Source organism: Geotrypetes seraphini, chromosome 13 (assembly GCF_902459505.1).
Source record: "Geotrypetes seraphini chromosome 13, aGeoSer1.1, whole genome shotgun sequence".
Classification (NCBI taxonomy): domain Eukaryota; kingdom Metazoa; phylum Chordata; class Amphibia; order Gymnophiona; family Dermophiidae; genus Geotrypetes; species Geotrypetes seraphini.
In genome coordinates this window covers 80,213,954-80,236,038 of record NC_047096.1, presented here as the reverse complement: position 1 = coordinate 80,236,038, position 22,085 = coordinate 80,213,954, and the positions used below count along the sequence as shown (strand labels likewise).

At 41.5% G+C, this 22,085-nt stretch overlaps 1 protein-coding gene and 1 long non-coding RNA gene across 5 annotated transcripts in view; one reads left to right on the top strand and one right to left on the bottom strand.

Annotated features, from left to right (window-relative positions):
- Window positions 1–4,132: 4,132 nt before the first annotated feature.
- On the bottom strand, window positions 4,133–16,565 carry LOC117347316. Of its 2 annotated transcripts, none has more exons than XR_004536770.1 (3): window positions 15,602–16,565; window positions 4,701–4,914; window positions 4,133–4,520 (listed from the first exon to the last, which is right to left on the bottom strand). It is a non-coding gene; the product is annotated as an uncharacterized LOC117347316 (long non-coding RNA). The 2 variants fall into 2 exon arrangements; XR_004536769.1 differs by having other exon boundaries at window positions 16,369–16,565.
- SKAP1 (src kinase associated phosphoprotein 1) overlaps window positions 16,277–22,085 on the top strand; it is a 524,527-nt gene continuing 518,718 nt past the window's right edge. For all 3 annotated transcript variants that reach the window (XM_033918069.1, XM_033918068.1, XM_033918066.1), the window contains exons 1-2: window positions 16,277–16,432; window positions 21,005–21,110. In XM_033918069.1, the coding sequence (XP_033773960.1) occupies window positions 21,074–21,110 (37 nt within the window). In that variant the 5' untranslated portion in view covers window positions 16,277–16,432; window positions 21,005–21,073. The remainder of the gene's footprint in view (window positions 16,433–21,004; window positions 21,111–22,085) is intronic.

Here is a 22,085-nt window from a genome sequence, read left to right as displayed (position 1 = left end):
TCAAGGGTTTCCCTAAAACAAGTATAAAAGAAGAGGGTTGTAAAGTCAATATTCATATACAGCTCCTCTCCCATTAAGACTCAATATCTCTTACTTATCTATTGTAGGCTTACCAAGTACGCTGCTGTCATCCGACTCCACTGAACTGTGCTATTTTGGAGAAAGATGGCGGCGTCGTCTTGCCTGGGTTTAAATACTCCTGCTTGACTTAACTCTCAGACACGCCCCCTGTGTCCCATTCACTCAAAATTCAACCAATCACAGTCATCCATTCAATCTCACAATTCAACCCCCTGGGTTCTACTGTGTCCAAAGTGAAAATATATCTTTGTTCACATTCATTCAATTTAATTTGGTCTTTCCCTCCATCCCACCCAGCAACTCTGTCCACAGAAGAACCCTTTGGGACAGGTGTCAAACTAGCCTAAAATCAGGGTGGATAAAAATCGATGATTTTTTAAAATTTTAAATAAAAAAAAAATCAGATAACATTTCAATCAGAATTTTTTTTATTTAAATTGGATTTATTTTATTTAGACCCCCTTTTTTCAGGGCTGAGTTAGGATTTTTTATCACTGGCTGCTGTGGTAAAAGCTCCGACGCTCATAGAATTCCTATGAGTGGCAGAGCTTTTATTGCAGCGGCCAGCAATAAAAACCTTAATACGGCTTGATAAAAAGGGACCTTAAATTGAAATTTTTAAAATGCCTTATTGAAGAAAAATCTAAAGACAATTTTCTATTTAAGATACATTATAGTCCAAAAGTTATTCATAATGAACTAAGAATTAGTTTTTAATTATGTAGCATTAAGCTATATATTCTTGCAATTTACATTTTTTGATAAATTATTTCCATTAAGCTATTCATAATGCCACAGGCAAAATTTCTATCTAGAAGATATCACAGATGTCTGGTTTTTCATTTCTCAATACTGTGAATTTGTGTCTGTAGAGATAACATGCTGCTTCTTCACACCAAAAATGTTATAAAATACACAGAGTTAAGAAAAAGACCTCAGCCCCATTGTTCCTTTGCAAAGAATTAACCCTTTACCTCTTAAGAGCTAAGTTTATATATTTGCACAAGGAACTAAGTCTGAGAGACGGGCAAGCAGTAAAAATGAAAGTGAAACCTTTTGAGCAGAATATTCCACAAGTCTTGAGATCTTTGTGTATATAGCTTGAGGTTTATCATATTTTTCTCTTCTTGGAGAAGAAAACCTATAATGGCAGAGGGCCATAAAAGAGACCTAGTTTAGGAATATTTTAATGCAGTTCCTCTACCTATGGGTAAGGCAGGCATTTAGGCAAAATGCAAACACTGGAACAAAGAAATGCAAGGCCTGGTGACCTGAATGAACAAATGTACACTCTATGGAGTATTGTAATAAAACTTCCCTATGATCTTAAATCAATTGAAGAGTACAATGCACACAGGCTTCTATTCTTTAAAATGTAATAAAATTGTTGCCTTCATAAATTGTAAACTTAAGTTTATTTAATCTATTTTAGCATAACTTTAAATAACTTGCAGTGCTGTGTTCAGATCCACATACCTCAGTGCTCAAATGAAATCAAAGTGATATCTGGAGCAGAAGCTGCTGTCTGGGACCATCATTATCAAAGTGCAGTCCCATTTAATGCATCGTCTATAACTATATGAACCAGATAAAAAAGCTATACTTATCTGGAGACAGTGCAAAGTCGTCCTCTACTGCAGAAGTGAATAAATGTAACTGAAAAACACCAATAATGTGCTGTAACTGCGTACACCCATAGGTGCCTAAACGCGGTCCCTCGACTCGGGTTTTACTTCACCTGTCATCAGGAGGGAGTAAATTACAAAAAATAAATTGGTTTAAATTACTAATAATTCATACCATCTTGGCGCTAAATCCACCCAGCGGCAACAAAAGAAAAATCCAACAAAATCTGCAGTAATGAACAGCAAGAGCAAACCAAACCAAAACTGCAGGTTATGTACAGGATACAGGCAAAGTTTATTATGCCAATATTAAAATGCAGTAATATACGACCTTATTACCAACCAAAGGACCCGACACGGTCCATGTTTCGGACAACACACCTTCCTCAGGGATCCATGGTTAAGTTAAGTTAAGAAACAAACCGCATAAAAGTAAACAAACTACTGCCTGTATAGGACAATCCACAAAATTAAAATCTCCAAATCAAAAAAAACCGTCTTAGAGACTGCTGTGCTGTGTTAAAACCTATTAAAATAATCCTAATTCCTACATAAACATTATCTTTATCTTCTCCTAAATCACAATCAAGTTTCTTGGTGACCTGAATGAAACAATATCACAAGAAGTGCTTTGATAAGAACATAAGAATAGCCTTACTGGGTCAAACCAATGGTCCATCAAGCCCAGTAGCCTGTTCTCACAGTGGCTAATCCAGGTCACTAGTACCTGGCCAAAACCCAAGGTGTAGCAATATTCCATGCTACCAATACAGGGCAAGCAGTGACTTCCCCCCGTGTCTTTCTCAATAACAGACTATGGACTTTTCCTCCAGGAACTTGTCCAAATCTTTCTTAAAACCAGCTACGCTATCCGCTCTTACCACATCCTCTGGCAATGCATTCCAGAGCTTAACTATTCTCTGAGTGAAAAAAAATTTCTTCCAATTGGTTTTAAAAGTATTTTCCTGTAACTTCATTGAATGTCCCCTAGTCTTTGTAATTTTTGACAGAGTGAAAAATCGGTCCACTTGTATCCGTTCTACTTCACTCAGGATTTTGTAGACTTCCTGCCTCCTGCGATAAAATGATCTATGAGCACAATATAATAATTTTAAAGTCATTTAAGTACAATTTATGAATATATTTTGAATTCAACAATTGGTATGGTTATTGTTTGTTGTGGCAATTAACTAGGAACAACAAAAAGATAATCAGTACCAATACCCTGCCACCAACTTAATATTGCCCTCATGGATCTTTGAAATTGTTCAGATTAAAATCTGAATTATGGCTCACCTTGTTGGTGTTTACAAGGCTGCCCAATATGTAGCAGAACATCAATATTTATCACTATGTTTTTATGTTTTAACTTATTGTGCTTTACACTGTTATGCTATCTGAATGTAGAGGTAGTTTTCTAACCTGTTATAACATGATTTGAGCTTTCTTTTGTTTTTCCAGTTCAATCATTTTTATTGATATTTGTATATAATACATAACATATGGATCTGGAATGGAATGCAATTTTGACAAATCAGAATTACATTCCACCTGACCCCGCCATGACAGCAAGAGTCTAGGGGGTGGCATGGACCTCCATGCCCCTTTTCCGTGACACGTGCCTAAAAGCCCATTAGTTCCTCTGAGCTCACTTTCCCCTAACGGCTCATCCCCAGATGAGCCTGCGGGGGTAAGGCATGTACCTCCATGCCCCCCATGCCGGGTCACATGACCCATGATGTCACCCTTCATCTGATTACACTACCACATAACTGCTCATCTTCTGATGAGCCAAACATTGTAGCTCGGGATCACCGCCGTTGCGACAGCCCCAAACACCCATGTCTTAAGCAAGTCCCCTGTGTGAAAAGGGAGGATGGGAGGGAAAGCTGCCTCCGAGGGACGGAAAGACCCTGTACCTCGGAGGCACGTACTAGTCAACCCCCTCCCATAATGCCCTGCTCCTCCTCCTCCACCCTATCCCCCTCTTCCCATCACCTACGAGTTATTTCTCCATGGGCGACCAACCCAGGCCATCCAGCCCCTCATTATAGTCGCCCATCGAGACCAGCTCTTGGGCTTTTTTATACAATAAAACTTGAGACATATGTATATATAAAAGATGATAAAGAAACAATACAAACAATTAACAATTACTCATTAATGCTATCATAGATACAACAGTAAAGATCAAGCGGATGTACACCTCACCTAAACAAATCCTCATGGTTTAACAGGTGCATGACTATAATAATCCAATGGCTCCCATATTTTAATAAATTTATTTAATGCATTAAGGAGTCCTTTTACTAAGGCATGCTAGCCGTTTTAGTGGGTGAAAAATGCTAATTTGTCCATTATATACTATGGATGCGTTAGCGTTTAATGTAGCTAAAACGGCTAGCACACCTTAGTAAAAGGACCCCTTAATTTTTCTGCAGCAACATGCTCAAATTTAGCAGTTATACACGCAGTATTCCACCAGGTTATGTATTCTACCATTGATACAGCCTTCCAGTGTTTTAAGATAATTTTAATGGCCAAATTAAGCAATATTCTTAATCATTTTGAGTGATCATCAGATAATAGTTGCCGAAGCCCAAAATGGCCCAATACGATGTCAGAAAAGCAGAGCAAAAGTAAATTATTATGATGATGGTCATGGCAATATTGTGTAGATTTAGAACACTTAAAGGCCTCTAGTTGTACAGATTTTTAAAAAGCATTGCTGTAACAGCTTTAATGAAGTACGTGCTTCTCCTCATTAGGTGGCTGTGCTGTCAATAAAAGAGTCAATAATGCCACTTGATGGACCTGGAAGAGAGAAAAAGACTAGTATTATAGCATAACCACAGGATAAAGGCAAACCCTGTCACATATTGTGATTAAACGCCGAGAGCAATCAATCAATAATGTTTATTAGTCTAAACCCATTAATCAGATGGAAAAGTAACAAAGGTGGGACGTAGTCCAATGGATCATCTCAATGCTAACCTTTGCCTTCTCAGTTTATAGACCTTCACTCTTATACCAGTGCATAGAAAAGCTGAGTACCAGGTTATCTGTCCTGCACTTCCTTTCAGCAGTAGCCATTACACACGTAAAATTCATTTATGTGAACATCCGAACCGTGGTACCCCATCAGTGGTGACAGAACTCAGCAGAATGAACTAAGAGCAGCTGAAGCGTCATACCGGTGTCGCTGCCTCTAGAGAAGCCAGAACATGAATTAGACATCTCTCTATAATAGGACTTCACAATCAAAGGTTTTATTTATTTACCGGTATTTAAATTATCATAAATCCGGTCGAGAAGGTATACAAAATACAGAAATTATTAAGAGTTGCAGAGACTTTTTGAAATTTATAGGTCTTCAATACAGACATAGCATTAAATTTCAAGTTTAACAAAAAATTTGATAAAATGGCTTATCTTGGTTTGCTAAGCGAATTACAATACAATAATGGGTACAATTAAAAACATTAATTTAACACTACAGACAACACAAAGACCTTTACTAACTGGTGCAAGAGGATAAAAAAAGGGAGAAATACAATCTTTTGAGAAAAGAAACAATAAAGGCAAATATGGCAGGAATTAGGAAAAAAATATAGAGTCAGGTGAACAGAGCAGGAAGTAATAGCATTCTTTCCTTTAAAAAATGTAAATTAAATTCTCCTTTCAACAGCAGCAACTCCAGTGTTGGAGATCTCTTTATTGTAACAGCTGCACGTGAGGCTGCTGTGAAGCACAGTGGCAGACATCTTGACTGTAAGTTGAATATGGCCAGTAATACCCCCTCCATTACGAAGCCGCACTATCCTTTTTAGCACCGGCTGCGGCGGAAAGAACTCGGCTTTGTAAAGGAGGGCCTTAGGGATGAAATGTAGGTATAACCAAGACTACATCATGTTTGGCTGCCTATATCTTATTTATTTAGTTATTCAATTTTCTATATCATTCTCCCAGAGGAGCTCAGAACAGTTTGCATGAATTGGCTCAGGTACGCAAGCATTTTTCCCTGTCTGTCCCGGTGGGTTCACAATCCATCTAAAGTACCTGGGGCAATTGGGGGATTAAGTGGCTTCGTTGGCATGGTGGAGACTTGACAACCAGTGTTTAAGCATGGGTAACTGGAGCCTGCACAGAGTGGCGGATGCAGTTCTAGCCACCTTGTTGCACCATGTGGGTCTTTTGTCTCCACTTTTTGAAGTGTTTGTACTGTTCACAGCACGTTATTGATTTGAGAGTATTATATTAAGATTTCTGTACCCTTAGTATATTGGTCTTTATCTGCTGTCATTTACTGTGTTACCGATGGACTTCTGGATTTTTTTTTTTTAAAGAAGAGTAATATTAGGAAATTCTTCTTTATGGAGAGGATGGTTGACGTGTGGAATGCGCTCCAGAGGAAGGTGGTGGAGAAGAAAATGGTGACAGTTCAAACAAGCGTGAGATGAACACAGAGGATCTCTAATCAGAAAATAATGGGAACTAAGGCCAGTACTGGGCAGGCTTGCACGGTCTGTGTCCCGTATATGGACATTCATTTAAGGACGGGCTGGGAAGGGCTTAAATGGCTGGAGTGAAGTTTGATGGAGACTCCAGTAGATAGAACCCAAGCACACGACCAGGCAGGGCTTTGGGTTTCTGGCCCAGAAATATCTAAGAAAAAGGACCATTTAAATTAAATTATGGAGCATGTATGATGGGCAGACTAGATGGACCATTCAGGTCTTTATTTGCCGTCATTTACTATGTTACTATGTTACAATCAAGATATATTAATTGGTGGGACTGCAGAAGTTGGTTAGAGTTGGGGGGGGGCGGTTGAGTTTTTAGTATTTTAAAAGTTAGTTCTAATAATTTACATATACACTTCTCTTTAATTGGAAGCCAGTGTAGTTCTTTCAGCAAAGGTTCAGCTTTTATAGTTTTAGTATTTCTGGTTAAAAATCTTGCTAACAAGTTTTGAAGGACTTGGAGTTTCCTGATTTGTAAGACAATCCTATATGCTGTATAGACCATTACAATCATCTAGTGAACTGATGGTCAAAGCTTCCATAAGAGACCTAAATACAAGACTTGTAGACTGAGTTCTAGCAACAGCCACTGTATTCAGTTTGGATTAGATTTGATGGGTTGCCTGGATGATTTGTTGCTGACCTATTCCCCATTTTCCAGCATAGGACTTTTGAGTGAAGTAGCATGAGACAAATATACATCTCCTATTATTTATTTACACTTGATATTCTGCAAAATGGCCAGAAATATGGCATCTATACAATTTATGATAAAAAAATTAAAATTAAAACTGAGTTGCTATACATTAAAAGCAGTAAAATGGGGAAGACAATTGATTGTCAAGATGGTGGTTGAATTATTGAAATACAATAAATGGGACAAGTGACAGGTATTAAAGAAGGAGAGAGGGTGGAGGAGGCAGTGGTGTACCTAGCATATGTGACACCCGGGGCCCATCATTTTTTGACCCCCCCATCTATATGAAAAATATGATTTTTAGTAATAATCCACATATCGCACAACAAGAGTGTACCTAGGAAAAGGTGGGGGAGATACCAGTGCATCTTAAACACTGCAGTGAGCACTAGAACACCAACACATACATTGTAAAACTAAACAAGCCAGATCCCGCACAGTCAATTGATCCTGAGGTCAATGCGAACTGAAAACTATGTTCTTTTCATACACACAGAACAGAGATACACCCTCACCCAATATGGAATAATCACAAACTAAAAATAGAAATATGTAGACAAAAGTTAAACTGAACCGCCAAGAAACCAGACTCTGCATACAATGCAACACAACAAAAATAGTAACACATGTCCTCTAATACTGTGCAAAATATAAAGACAGTAGATGTAAATTTGAAAAAACTGATACATAACAATCACCACTTTACAAATTAACAAATAAAAATAAAACAAATAATGAGAAATAAGAAAATACCATTTTATTGGACTAATCCATTTTTCAATTAGCTTTCAGAGGCCAAATATTTCTTCAGAACAGTACTATTATGGTATCCTGTCCTGACCTGAGGAAAAGGGTTTAGTCCAAACAATTGCCTTATTTCCATTTCCTATTTATAAAATTTTATCAATACAGTTACAATACTACTTGATTCTAAATAAAGCAACAAAAAAATCCCCCTATTGTCGTTTCTGCTTTAATCATCTTCTCTTTGCTCTCTTCTTTCTATACAGCGTTTGTCCTCTCTCCCTTCCATGCAACATCTGCCCTCTCTTTGCCCCTTCCACCCAGCTTGTGCCCTCTATCTCTCTCTCTACCCCTTCCATCTACTGTCCACCCTCTCTCTGCTCCTTGCATCCACTGTCCACCCTCTCTCTGCCCCTTGCATCCACTGTCCACCCTCTCTCTGTTTCATATGGCATCTTCCCTCTTTATATGTCCCTTCAATAAACTGTATATCCTGTGCCCTTTCTCTCCTTTGTACACAATTCATTTTGGCTTCACCCCCTCTCCTATGCTCTAGCATCTCTCTCTTCTCCTTTCCTTCCTTCCTACTCCACCCCATGGTCTAGCATCTCTATCTCCTTCCCTTCTCTCCCCCCATGCCCTGGCCCATGTCCTATCTCTCCCTCTGGCACCTTCTCTCCTTTCTTTCCCTCTGGTCTGGCATTTTGTCTCCTCCCCCTCCCCCATAACATCTCCCCCTCCCCCCTCCATGGTCTGATAGCTCCTTTCCTTTCCTTTACTTCCATGGTCTTGGCATCTCTTTCCTCTCCCTTCCCTGGTGTTCCTTCTCCCCTCTCTCTCCCCAGTTGGGTGCAGCAGCAGCATCTCTCCCCCCCCTGGGTGCAGCAGCAGCAGCATTTCTCTTCCCATCGGCAGAGTCGCAAGCTTCCCTCCATCGTTAACTTCTTGCTGCTCTTCCTTGCTTCAGGCCTTCCTCGTTGCCGAGTCCTGCTTTCACGAAAACAGAAAGTAGGCAGGACTTGGCAGCCAGAAAGGCCTGAAGCAAGGAAGAGCAGCAAGACAAGTTTTAACTTCCCTCCGTCGCTGACCTTAGCCCTAGCGAACTCGTGCTCCAGGGCTTGAACGTGTGCATGCTGACTTCTCTTCTCCTCCCCCCTCCCCCCCCCCCCGGAACGTAACTTCTGGTTTCGGAGGGAAGAGAAGGGAAGCTGGCACGCACACCTTAAAGCCCCGAAGCATGAGTTCGCTACAGGCTAAGGTGGGAAATCGCCAAGCCGGTGAGAGGCGGGGGTTGTTTTTTTTTAAAAATGTTGAGCAGCGGCAGGATTTGCGATAGATGGTAGTTTCAAGTTTCAAGTTTCAAGTTTATTAGGATTTTATATACCGCCTATCAAGGTTATCTAAGCGGTTTTTACAATCAGGTACTCAAGCATTTTCCCTATCTGTCCCGGTGGGCTCACAATCTATCTAACGTACCTGGGGCTATGGAGGACTGAGTGACTTGCCCAGGGTCACAAGGAGCAGCGCGGGGTTTGAACCCACAACCCCAGGGTGCTGAGGCTGTAGATCCAACCACTGTGCCACACACTCCTCCAAGCTGGGCAATCATCTAAATTAGCCAGGCGCAGCGCCCGGCTAAAAGCCCCTAGGGCAGTGGTAGGTAAACTCAGTCAAAAGAGCCAAAATCAGCAGTACAACGATTAAGATTTTTTTTGAGAGCCCGTGCCACTTGCGCTACAACGGCTACGTCAACCCAAATGACACCCCGCACGTCCGCACGTAGTCAAAATCGATTCATGGCAGAGCCTAAAGATTGACAGGGGAAAAAAATTTGTCTCAATCCCCTCCGAGTCAGCTCGGTCCCCATCCCCGCAAACCACCTGATTCCATCCACACAAGCCTTGAATTGTTTTATATTGAACTTATTATATTAAAGTATAAAAGAAACAATATTCTGTACAATTGTCAATTTATAAATCAGCGTCTTCTCCCCACTCTCTCTTCCCAATTTCCCTTCAGCATCCTCAGCCCTCTCTCTCTCCACTTTCCTTCAGAGCACGCACATAGAAACAAGCAAGTAATTTTATATCATTTTCATTCTATTCATTCATAGAAATTAAAGTCTAAATAATGCCAGTCACATAACAAAACATGATTTTACAAAAATAATTCCCTGCACAGTCAAACCTGTAAGGATTACTAGATGTCTTTCAGCAGCTTCCCTTCCTTCTTCCCCCTTACCTTTGTGGCCAAATCAAAATGATCTACCAACAATAAAATTTTAAAAACACAAAGCACATTGTACGCAGAGAAAATGTTAATTATCATTTATATTCCGCGGGTTTTCAAAAAGGTCAAGGCAGATGACTTCATGCAATGTCACCTCAGTAACAACTATACAAAAATAGACAAATATACCCTCTCCCTTTTTACTAAACCGCGATAGTAGTTTTTAGCGCAGGGAGCTGCGCTGAATCCCCAAGCTGCTCTCGATGCTCATAGCCTCCCTGCGCTAAAAACCGCTATTGCAGTTTAGTAAAAGGGGGCCATAGTGCATAATATAGACAGCATATATAAATTCTCAAAATGGATACATTTTGATCACTAAATTGAAAATAAAATCATTTTTCCTACCTTTGTTTGGTAATTTCATCAGTCTCTGGTTGCACTTTATTCTTCCGACTGTGCATCCAATATTTCTTCCCTTCTTTCAGCCTCCTGTATGTTTCCTCTCCTCCAGTCCTCATTCCCTCCCCAAACTTTTTCTTTGTTTCACCCTGCCCCCTTCTTTCTTTCTCTCTCCATGCCCCCTTTCTTTCTGTATGTCTGTCTTTCTCTCTCTCTCTATGCCCCATTTCTTTCTTTCTTTGTTTCACTCTGCCCCCTTCTTTCTTTCTCTCTCCATGCCCCCTTTCTTTCTCTATGTCTGTCTTTCTCTCTCTCTCTCTCCGTGCCCCATTTTTTTCTTTTTCTTTGCTTCACCCTGCCCCTTTCTTTCTTTCTCCCTGCCCTCCCCTCCCCATGCCACTGCCATTGGGAAAATGCTGCCACCGCTGGGGAATAGGCTGCCATTGCTGCCATCGGGAACAGGCCGGCGCCGAGCTCGCCCTGCTTCTCTTCCCTGCGGGGCTGACCAACTCTCGCCGCCTGACGTCAATTCTAACGTCAGAGAGGACATTCCAGGCCAGCCAGGCAGCTATTGGCTGGCCCAGAACGTCCTCTCCAACGTCAGAATTGATGTCGGGCGGCGAGAGTTGGTCAGCCCCACAGGGAAGAGCAGGGAGAACTTGGTGCCGGCCTGTTCCCGATGGCGGTGGTGGCACTCAAGTGGCTAAAGAGCCGCATGCGGTTTGCGAGCCGCAGTCTGCCGGCCTAGGGAGAACACTGGAGGGTGGCAGCTGTGCACCCCCTTGGGGCATGGACCTGGGGCGGACCCCCCCTCTTGTTCCCCCCCCTTGGTACGCCACTGGGAGGAGGAGTACAAAATGAAGAGAAAAAGAAGGGGGAACTAACAAAGAGGGGGACCAAAGGTCTTATTGAAAATATAGGTCTTTAATAGCACTTTAAATTTAGTGAAAGATAGTCCCAGCCTTGGTTGAGGTGAAAGGGTATCCTACAAAATAAGGTGCTGCAGTTTAAAAGTGCAATTGTGTAAAAAACAAAACAAAAAACACACACATCACAAAACCTTTTAATACTAAATCTAAAAGGTTTTCTTATTCAGTTCTGCAACGAGATTGTAAGACTGTACAGAAAAAGACATGATTGGTGGCTTAGATTCATGACAGCAACACACAAAGAACAGAGGCTCATCACCCATCAGGAACTTCACATCCTCTGATATTACTGACAGAAAGCCAAAAGCAGTAACAGGATCCATCACATTTTACCATGCATCTCTCATCTCCTCAAAGACTGCCCTGTTTGGTTTCCATGGTTACCCCAATTAGATTACCTCATGTTAAATTGGATTTTAGAGCATGACAAGCTTTCAAAGGAATTTGTCCATTTAACAGAATGTCATTAGGCATGAGGTTTGCTGTTGTGCACCCTGGGACCTAAGCTGATTAAGGTGGTGCTGTTATCATATATGGAGAAAGATAGGTAAAATGCCATGCATCTCTGTCATTGAACTAGGATTGCTGTGGTGGGGTTGAGAGCATATCACCAGAAATTCTCTATCATACTGATGCCCTACACAATCAGAGTTTATACTGAGAGTTAGCAGGAAGAGCCAAACCCGGATGAAATTCACAGAGCAAGATACTCCAGTTCTAAGCTGGTGAAAAATGCTTATGCTATACAGAGGCATACTACCTTGATGAACATCTGCTGATAAAGCTTCTAGTATTCCCATCAATATAGCTCAGTGTTGGCTCCGTGCAAAGTCACTTTCCAGAGCACATCATTAAGTCTGTTTTCACAGAACAGTAACATTTTCATACCAACTAAAAAAAAGGTTTATGCTAGGAAATCAGACAAGGTGATAAAAGTGAAGTTACTCACCTGTAACAAATGTTCTTCAAAGACAGCAGTTGGATGGGTGACATCATTCAACAAAGCCCAGCAAGGCAAAGGCTCCCCAGTATACTTCTAGAAGTCTTTGGACCTAGCATACTATACATGTGCACAGCTTCCCATCTGCTGTTCTTGCACGGGGCTAGATCAGTCTACAATAGCTGCTAGAATTCAACTCCAAGGGGAGGTGGGTGGGGCAATAAGAATATGCATCCTGTTCTCATTGGAGAACACCTGCTACAGGTAACTGATGACAAGTACGATGTCAACATTCTTACTGATGAGAATCCATAGCAACCATGTTGCCTCAAATAAAAAAGGGGACTTTTTCTCATGAGAATACTGAAATACCCACTTTAGAAGAACTAAAATATTTAAGAGTTCTTTTTGATTCTTCACAGTCAATGAAACCACATCTCAAATTGGTTATTCAGAAGATATTTTTGAAGTTGAAATTGCTATGACCTTTGACGAGGCTTTGGAAATGCTGTTGTTGGTTTTTTTAAAACAAACGCCTCATCCTTGGCTGGTACCTCCAGAGTTTTTGCTGGAATTGACTTCTCTGGCTATGAAAAAGAATTATTTTTTATTTGAGGGTCAATTCTATATGCAATTGTCAGGAGTGCCATGGGTGCTACGTTTGCTCCCACTATAGCAAACCTGTTTATGGGCTTGTTTGAAGAGAAGTTTACTTATTCTTCTGGATTTTTTCTTCTGATGGTAAACTGTACTGCCAAAGGGTGGTGGACACCTGGAATTCGCTTCCAGAGGGTGTGATAGGACAGAGTACGGTATTGGGGTTCAAAAAAGGATTAGATAATTTCCTGAAGGAAAAGGGGATAGAAGGGTATAGATAGAGGATTACTATACAGGTCCTGGACCTGATGGGCTGCCGCATGAGCGGACTGCTGGGCATGATGGACCTCTGGTCTGACCCAGCAGAGGCACTGCTTATGTTCTTATGACTCTATCCTTTTTATATCTTTTTGAAGGTGTGGCTTTCAGAATTGTACACAATATTCTAAATGAGGTCTCACCAAAGTCTTATACAGGGGCATCAATACCTCCCTTTTTCCTACTGGCCATATTTCTTCTAGATTACGCTGTCACTTTTTACCCTGTTTGGTCACCTTAAGATCATCACATACAATCACACCCAAGCCCCGCTCTTCTGTCGTGCACATAAGTTCTTCACCCCCTAAACTGTACCGTTCCATTTTGCAGTCCAAATGCACGACCTTGCATTTCTTAGCATTAAATTTTAGCTGCCTTTTTAGACCATTCTTCCAGCTTCGCCAGGTCTTTCTTCATGTTATTCACACCATCCTGGGTGTCTTCTCTATTGCAGATTTTGGTATCATCCGAAAAAGAGGCAAATCTTACCTGACAGCCCTTCAGCAATATCGTTTATAAAAATGTTAAAATGTACAGGGCCAAGAACAGAACCTCGAGGCACAACACTGGTAACATCCCTTTTCTCAGAGTGATCTCCATTGATCACTACCCTCTGTCGCCTTCCACTCAACCAGTTCTTGACCCAGCTTCCATCCTGGAAGCCCAGACTAGATATATCCCATGTATTAAAAAAGGAGGATGAAAGACCAAACGGCAGCCATCGTGGTTAACGAGTGAGATGTAGGAAGCTATTAGATCTAAAAGAGAATCCTTCTGAAAGTGGAAGAAGAATCCGACTGAAAAGAATTGTAAACAACACAAGGAATGTCAAGTTAAATGCAAAGAATTAATAAGGAAGGCGAAGAAAAATCTTGAAAAGAAGATTGTGCTGGAAGAAAAAACACACAGTAATAACTATTTTAGGTGTATTAAAAGCAAGAAGCTGGGAACAGAATCGGTTGGACTGCTAGATGACTGAGAGAGAAAAGGGGCTTTCAGGGAATACAAGGACATAGCAGAGAGATTAAATGAATTATTTGCCTCAGTCTTCACTGAGGAAGATGTGGGGGAGATACCAGTGCCAGAAATTGTATTCAATTCTGATGAATCATACAAATCTCTAACACTGGATGATGTCATAGGTCAATTTGACAAATTGAACAGTAGCAAATCGCCTGGACCAGAGTGCTGACAGAATTGAAAAATGAACTTGCAGAGCTATTGTTACTAATTTGTATTTTTTCTTTAAAACCAGCATAGTACTGGGAGCCTGGAGGGTGGCCAATGTGATGCTGATTTTTAAAAATGGTTCCAGAGGTGATCTGGGAAATTATAGACCAGTAAGTCTGATGTCTGTGCCGGGCAAAATGGTAGAGACTATTATAAAGATCAAAATGATAGAACATATGCGTAAGCATGGATTAATGAGAGAAAGCCAACATGGTTTTAGTCAAGGGAAATCTTGCCTCACCAATCTACTGCATTTCTTTGAAGGTGTGAATGAACATGTAGATAAAGTAGAACTGGTTGATATTGTGTATTTGGATTTTCAAAAGGCGTTTGACAAAGTATCTCATGAAAGACTTCTGAGGAAATTAGAAAGTCATGGGATAGGAGGTAATGTCCTTTTATGGATTGAGAACTGTTTGAAAGACATAAATCAGAGAATTGTTTTAAATGGTCAACATTCTCAATGGAGAAGGGTAAATAATGGGGTTCAATCTAAGCATAAAATGTGCAGAATCTGAGAGAACAAATCTATATGTCCAAAAAATAAATCACTCATTATTCTCATTTCTTTATAATTCTTCTTTAAACAACCTCTACCTATAGGGGGACTCACTTGGTCTTATTTCTTTCAAAGGAGGAAAAAAATCTCAGATCCCTGTTTGCAGCCAGAATTTATCTTGCAGGCAATAATGGGAAGGGAAAGCACCTCACTGGCAAAAACCCACCTTGTTAGTAAGTTCTCCACACACACTAGTTAATTTACTTATTTATCTTCATTATGTTCTTTTCCAACATTTCAAACTCAAATGTCCGGAAACAAATATCACTTATCTCTTTTTAAGAATCTCTTCAATGCTGTGCTCGCTGCTCTAAGGAGTGGGTCCCCCACATGTGTGCTGAAGTATGGCAATGGCATCGGAAGAGTTGCAGAAATATTACATTAGTACTGGTCCATCGTACAACTGCATCATTTCTAAACCAGATTACTGCAATTCATTATATAAAGCCATCACTCAGAAACAACTAAGATGACTACAGTTAATCTAGAATGCATCGATAAAAATTATCACTAGCTCAAATAAATTTGACCACATAACACGCCTTTTGCAAAATGCCCACTGGCTACCAACTCAGCACTGAATTACTTATAAAATTGCTCTCCTATGTTTCAAAATTCAACAGTCAAATCTTCAAGCAGGACCCTACGGCTGTGGACCATAACCTACTCTTAATCCCTTCCTTAAAAGTCATTAATACCAGACATAATGAGATCTTTTCAATATACGCACCTCAGTTATGGAACACCTTGCCTTTTTTTCTTAGAGGAGAATTAGCTTTTGAAAGGCATCTGGGCCAATCAGAGCTTTAGGCCCCTTCCCGATGCATCCGATGTGAATTGCTTGTTTACTCTTTCCAAAAATACAAGGACTAGGGACCATGTAAGTAGTAAATTTACAGGTCAAATATATATATATATATTTCTTCACTCAGTTTGTAATTAAACTCTGGAATTCGTTGCCCAGAAAATCTGGTAAAAGCAGTTGACAGGGTTTAAAAAAAGTTTGGATAATTTTCTAAACAAAAAGCCTATAAACTATTATTAAGATGGACTTGGGAAAATCCACTGCTTATTTCTAGGATAAGCAAAATAAAATCTGTTTTACATTTTTGGGATACCAGGGGGCTTGCAGCTTGGATTGGCCCAGTAAGGCATCTCAGGTGTTGAAGTTATGCTGGGTTGATAGCAGTCAAAAATTCGGACTGAAGGGTATAAAGCTGCATATTATAGCTGTTACTGGAAACTCCAGCATGAGACACAGACCGTGTACGATATTAACCCTAAAATGAACTACTTGAAAGCTTATATGTCCAACCGGTTAGCCCCAGCCAACGAGTATGTCTGGCAAAAGACACATTACGGTTCTCTCTCAGGGAGGTATAGTACATCCGGTCGTTGTTGGGGTGTTTTTTCTGTCTGTCTCCTGCGCACGTTCGCTCTAGGTGTCCAGACAGGAAGCGCGTGGTTAGCGCTCGCTCGCGCGCGCATTCTTTTTACCTGCCTCTGTTTCGCACCATGCAGGCCCCGGTGCTGTCCGAGGATGTTCTCCGTCTCCTCCGAGGTAAACGGCTTGGTGCTGGGAGTGTCCCATCTGCTTTTCCACGAGAATTTGCTGTCTGGGAGGAGCCTCTTCTTCCCCAGAGTAGCCTAGCACTGCTCCGTCGTCTTCTTAGGCAGGTTTAACTTCGCGGTGATTATTTGGCTTCTTCGTGTCCTTGTGTAGCTAGCCTAACCTGCAGGAATGAAAGTAAACAGCTAAGGCGTAGTAACATATTCTCCTGTAAGGGACTCTGCAGTCTTCAGGCTTGCGGTAAACAGCCGAAGCGATTCGGTTTTCATTAGCGCCCTGGGGCAACTTTGGCAATAGAAAATTCACCGTGATCTCACATGGTGACCAAAGCAAATCTCAGTTCTCTTCCACATGATGTGTGTATATGTCTAGTAGGTGAGACTGGGGGGGGGGCAGTGAAAGTGGAGGACAAATTGTCCCTTGGAGTCTCTCCAGCTCATCATGTTCTTCACTCCTATCTGTGCTTATTCCCTCTTCCTTCTGGTTCCCAGCCCCCTGCTTCTTGACACCTATACCACTCCACTTTCTGGTTGGAGTAGAGGGGACAGATTGCTATTTGTAGAGAATGGCACGGGGACAAATTTTTTTCCTATCCCCGCGGGAATTCAAGTTTCCCATCTCGTCCACACAACTTCTTTTCCTGTCCCTGCCCCTGCCCCATTCCTGCAAGCCCTGTCCTCATCTGCACAAGCCTAAAACACTTTAAAATCATAAGTGTTCAAGGCTTGTGCGGTTAAGGCAGAGCTTACAAGAATGAGACGGGGACAGCAAAAAAAAAACCTTGTGGGGACGGGATGAGGAAATTGAGCTCCTGCAGGTACGGAGAAAAATTTGTCCCTGTGTCATTCTCTAGTTGCTAGGCAAATCAAGTAACCCTCTATTTCCCTAGGTACAAAACAAGTATTGTACCTACTAGTATTTAAGCCCGTTACATTAACGGGTGCTAGTAAAGCCTCCTTCCCTCACATGTCCCCAAATTTTCAGCTCCAAACCCAGAGCATTTAAAGGCCCGTGGCTTCTCCCCCTCCTCACAGCGAGGCGTGAAGCAAAAGGGGCCGCGCACCGTACCTGCGTTCAGCGGGCTGATGAAGGCTTCCAGCCACGGGGCGCTTTCTTGCGTTCAGCGACCCGCCTTTGGGCCCGCACCGAGAGCCATGGCCAGCTCATGCGTGGGCTCTAAGGCGCAACGTCAACCCCCCCCCCCTCCGGGTCCGCTGCGGGAAGATTAGAGATGCTCCTCCGGCAACGCCTGGCAGGAAGGACTGAGAGCCGCCTCCGCCGAATACAGCCACGGAGGGCAATCGGGTGGCCAGGACGCATGCAGGGAGAGAGCTTGCCTGCTCTTCTCCAGCAGTTGGTGAGTGAGGGCAGGAGGAGGGGAGTGGCCAGAGTGTTCCCTGTTGCCGTGTTCTAAAATAGAATCCGGCCACGGATCAGAAAACACGGTGGCAGGGAACACGAAACCCTAAGTGCACATGCGCGCTTAGGATTTTATTATATAGGATATGTAAACCACTTTGATTATAACCATAGAAAACTGGTACCAAGTTTGCAGACCAGAATCCTAGGAACAGGAGCAGGACCAGGGGACTGGAAAATCCCATGTCCCTCTCCCACCTCTCCACAATAGAGGCCCTGTCAGAACAGTGCCATGGTGGTCAGAGAGGATTTTCAGTGGTGGTATTTGAGCACTGATTAACTGCACTACAATTTATTTAATTCATTTTTCTATCCCGTTCTCCCCAACAAGCTCAGAAGTTAACAAGTTACAGGTTAACATACTTCATATTCAGTTAATGGATTACAATTTGCCATAGTTACAGAACAAATTTATTCAATGCGTTTTTATCTTAACTCGACACATACTAGGGATCTAATACCAATATACAGTTTACAATATGCCATAGTTGCAGTGCAAGATTTTTCAATACAAGTTTTTTTGTATCCTAATGTGACATATACTGAGTATCTAGTACCAGTATATATTTCTTTGTGATCCATCAGTCGTGGGCAGGGGCGTTAGGTGAAGAGGTATATTTCCTAGAGTTCAGTAAAGAGGTATGTTTTCTTAAAGTTCAGAAGTCCTTCAAGGGATCTGCTTTGGGGGCAGTTGATTCCAGTGGCTTGGTATAAAGTGGGAGTAGGAATATCGTTTGGTAGTTTGCAGTTGAAGGGTAGGACCAGGGAGTGTTTTGAGGTATATTTCGTCCTGGGAGCAGAGAGATCTGTTCAGCATGTCCGGAGAAAGCTTGGTTGTTATGTAGCCTGGTGCCAAGTTGTGCAAGGATTTGCTGAAGGTAGCTTAATATTATGCATGAATTGAGTATAGCGTGTAGTGTCAAATAAATTTGTAACCAAGTTGAACAGTTTTTTTGAATTGATTCCTTTCGAGCTAGTATTGGATGAGTCAACTTTGGATGAGTAAAATGCTTCACATGTTTCTTTTATCAATTGTTTGTAGATTTCTATGTTGGATCTCCAGTTGTTCCGGTCTGACAATTTTCCTGTTTTTTTCCAGATCCTTTCCAATCATCTTACTCATTGTTTCATTTTTAAAAGTTCAGTGTCAAACCATTTATTATATTTATTTGAGCAGCTTTTACCATTTCGTTTAGGTGTAATTTTATCTAAAATGGATGTACTTCTTTTCATCCAGTGTTCCCAAAAATCAACCCCTTCTCCTACCTCCGCTTGCGTCGGCAACTTCCCCGCTGGAGATGCTCCAGAGAGGCGGGATGGATGCGGTCTCCTTGGGCCTGGAAATAACTGAGTCCCGATGCAAGAGCAACTCCCCCTCCTCCTCAGTTTACCAGCTCCTGCAAGTGGAAGAGCTCCCCTCGGAGGCCAAGGAGAGCGCATAGGGGAGTATGGAGAAGGGATCCCTGCATTTGCAGGAGAGCCTTGTGGAAACTGAGATGATAATAGCTTTGGAGGTTAACCGAATACAGAAGAGTGACTGCCAGGAAAAACATCAGCTTTTGAGAATATGTTTTCTATGATCCTTGCCAACTGACAATTTTCTTGTCAGTATCACACCTGGAAGAGGGAAAAACATGAGTGCTGTTTAGAATAATGGATATCCATGCTCAATAGCATTGGGCTCTTGAAGACACTGATAAAGTTACTCTGGATTAGGTATGGGCAGCTAGAGGAACATTAGATAGTTTTCACCTACTCAAATCGGTAAATTAGTGGAAAGCCCTAATTTACTTCACACCAGAGGTTCTCAACCCAGTCCTTGGGACACATCCAGTTAGTCATGTTTTCAGGATATCTACAATGAATATGCTTGAGCACTGCTTCCATTGCATGCAAATTGCATATGCATATTCATTATGGATATTTTGAAAACCTGATATGCTTAGGTGTGTCCTGAAGACTGGGTTGAGAACCCCTGTTCCAGACAGATTCAGTTTCAGAGTGAATCTTGATGAGGCAAGAAGGTAGACTGTAGGAGTTGGAACAGTTTTTGTAAACTTTCTATCTTTTGTCGAAGTGGAGGATAAGGATAAAATATTGGTACTTTGAAAGCTAGAGGTCTTTTTTCTATGTCCACTCTCTGCCCCAACATGCTTCCTTAAAAAACTTTTTATGGAGGTAAGTATGTGATCGTTAGCACAAGTTGACTTGTCTATCTTAAGAAAAGGTAATTAGGGCAAGGAGAAGAGACCATATTTCTCTTCTTCGAATTGACACCAGATAGTGTTGAGATTCTTGATCTTTGGATGTAATTGTGTTATAATATGTATAATCATTACATTTGTATTATGCATCCTTTGATCTTGTTGTATGCTTTTGCTTTATCACAAAACCAATAAATTTTTGAACTGAAAAAAAAAAAACTTTTTTAGCACACACACTTGCCAAAACTAACAAAGAACACTTTAGTGTATCATGCATTGTGCTACGTGGTTTTGCTGTGTTAAGCAAGCATGCATTAGCGATTAATGCAACATAGCAAAAGGACCCCATATTTTCCTGGACCCTGTTGATTAAAAATAAATGTTTTGGATGTTAAGAGCATTTCAGTTCCTGTAATGGTATTCTTTTTTTGGTTTTAGATGTTAGAACATAAAAAGATCTGTTATCTCACATGAATGATATTATTGCTGGTATTCATTTTAGAAGTTTTCTTTTCTTCTTACCTTCCTCACCCCCCCCCCCCACACACACACACTTTATATCAAGCCATACTGCTGAGCAGTACAAGCTAAATGCCGAGCCGCCCATAGGACTAGAATGGGTGGCTCAGCGTTTAGCTCATGCTTAAAAATGGGGATTAATTTTTAATAGGGGAATTCTCCCATTCTTCCTTGATTCTGTTTGGCTCTTTTTTCCCTTTATAATGGGTTTATGATATGCTTTGCTAGTGGATTTTTTTCTTTCTTTTTTGTTTGATTGTATATTTTCTATAGCAAAATAGATTTTCTGTGATTCAAGTTTAGCTTGGTATAATATTGATGAAATAATAAAAAAGAAATTAGCTCATGTCCTTTCAAGATAAGCTTACTTTTAATCTCTGACTTCCTGACTACTCTCACTCTTACTTTTTTTTCCTAACAGATGTTGAGGGTTACTTAGTTGAGTGTTTGCAGAATGAAAATCTGAGTAACAGAGCAAGGGAGCGGAGAGATGAAATTCTGCTTAGCTTTCGCTACATCAAAGCCAGGTGAGTGTATTGAGTTTTGAGGTTCTAATGTCTGTTTTGGGGAGCATTGTTACAGACATAGCGAAGAGGAAACAAAAGTAAGAGTGTTGTGAAAGTAACTTTTATTTGTTTTAAAAAGTCTGCCTATATCTAAACAGATTCCAGATAAACATACAGAAAATATAAAAAATACACAAAATACATAAAACAAAACAATATGAATATGGGGCTCATAATAATAAAAAAGAAAGTTCAAAAAGTGGCCTAAATCGGTACTTGGATGATCACAAAGACAGATCGTCCAAGTACCGATAATCAAAGCTGGTTTTAGACGTATCTAAAACCAGCTTAGGCCTTTACCCTGCCTCTAAACACCTAGAGCGAAAAGAGGCGGGGAAAGGGCAGGAGGTGGGATGACCTAGACTTAGTTATACACCAAGTATAACCAAAAGTTTAACAAGGTTGCCCAGTTGGAACTTGTATGTTTTGACTTAGACCAAGTCAAAACAGGTATAAGTTCCGAATAGGGGCCGCTGAGCTGATTGTGGCTGCCGCAATCAGCTCAGCAGCTCTGGCAACCTGCCCACCCCCACCGCAACAATCGCAGCAGGATTGATGCCTAATTTCTCCTGCTGCGATCGCGATCCCCCTCCCTGAACTGCAGCAGGAGAGATGCCCGACAGTACCGGCAGGAGGGAGCCCAACCCCTCCAGCTGAGGCGCAAGCTCCCTGAACTCCCCCCCCCACACACACACACAATACCGGCAGGAGGGAGCCTAACCCCTCCTGCTGGAAGGCGACCCCCCCTCAAATATGGGCAGTAAGGATCCCAGGCCCTCTTGCCCATGACGCACCCCCATGACACCTCCGATCAAACCACCCCTGAACCCCCAATCACCCCAAATGGACCCCCTAACCCTGACACCCCCCTCAAATTACTTTAAGTTGGTCGGATGGGTCTGCCATCCTCCGAATGGCAGGCCTAGGGCCTGATTG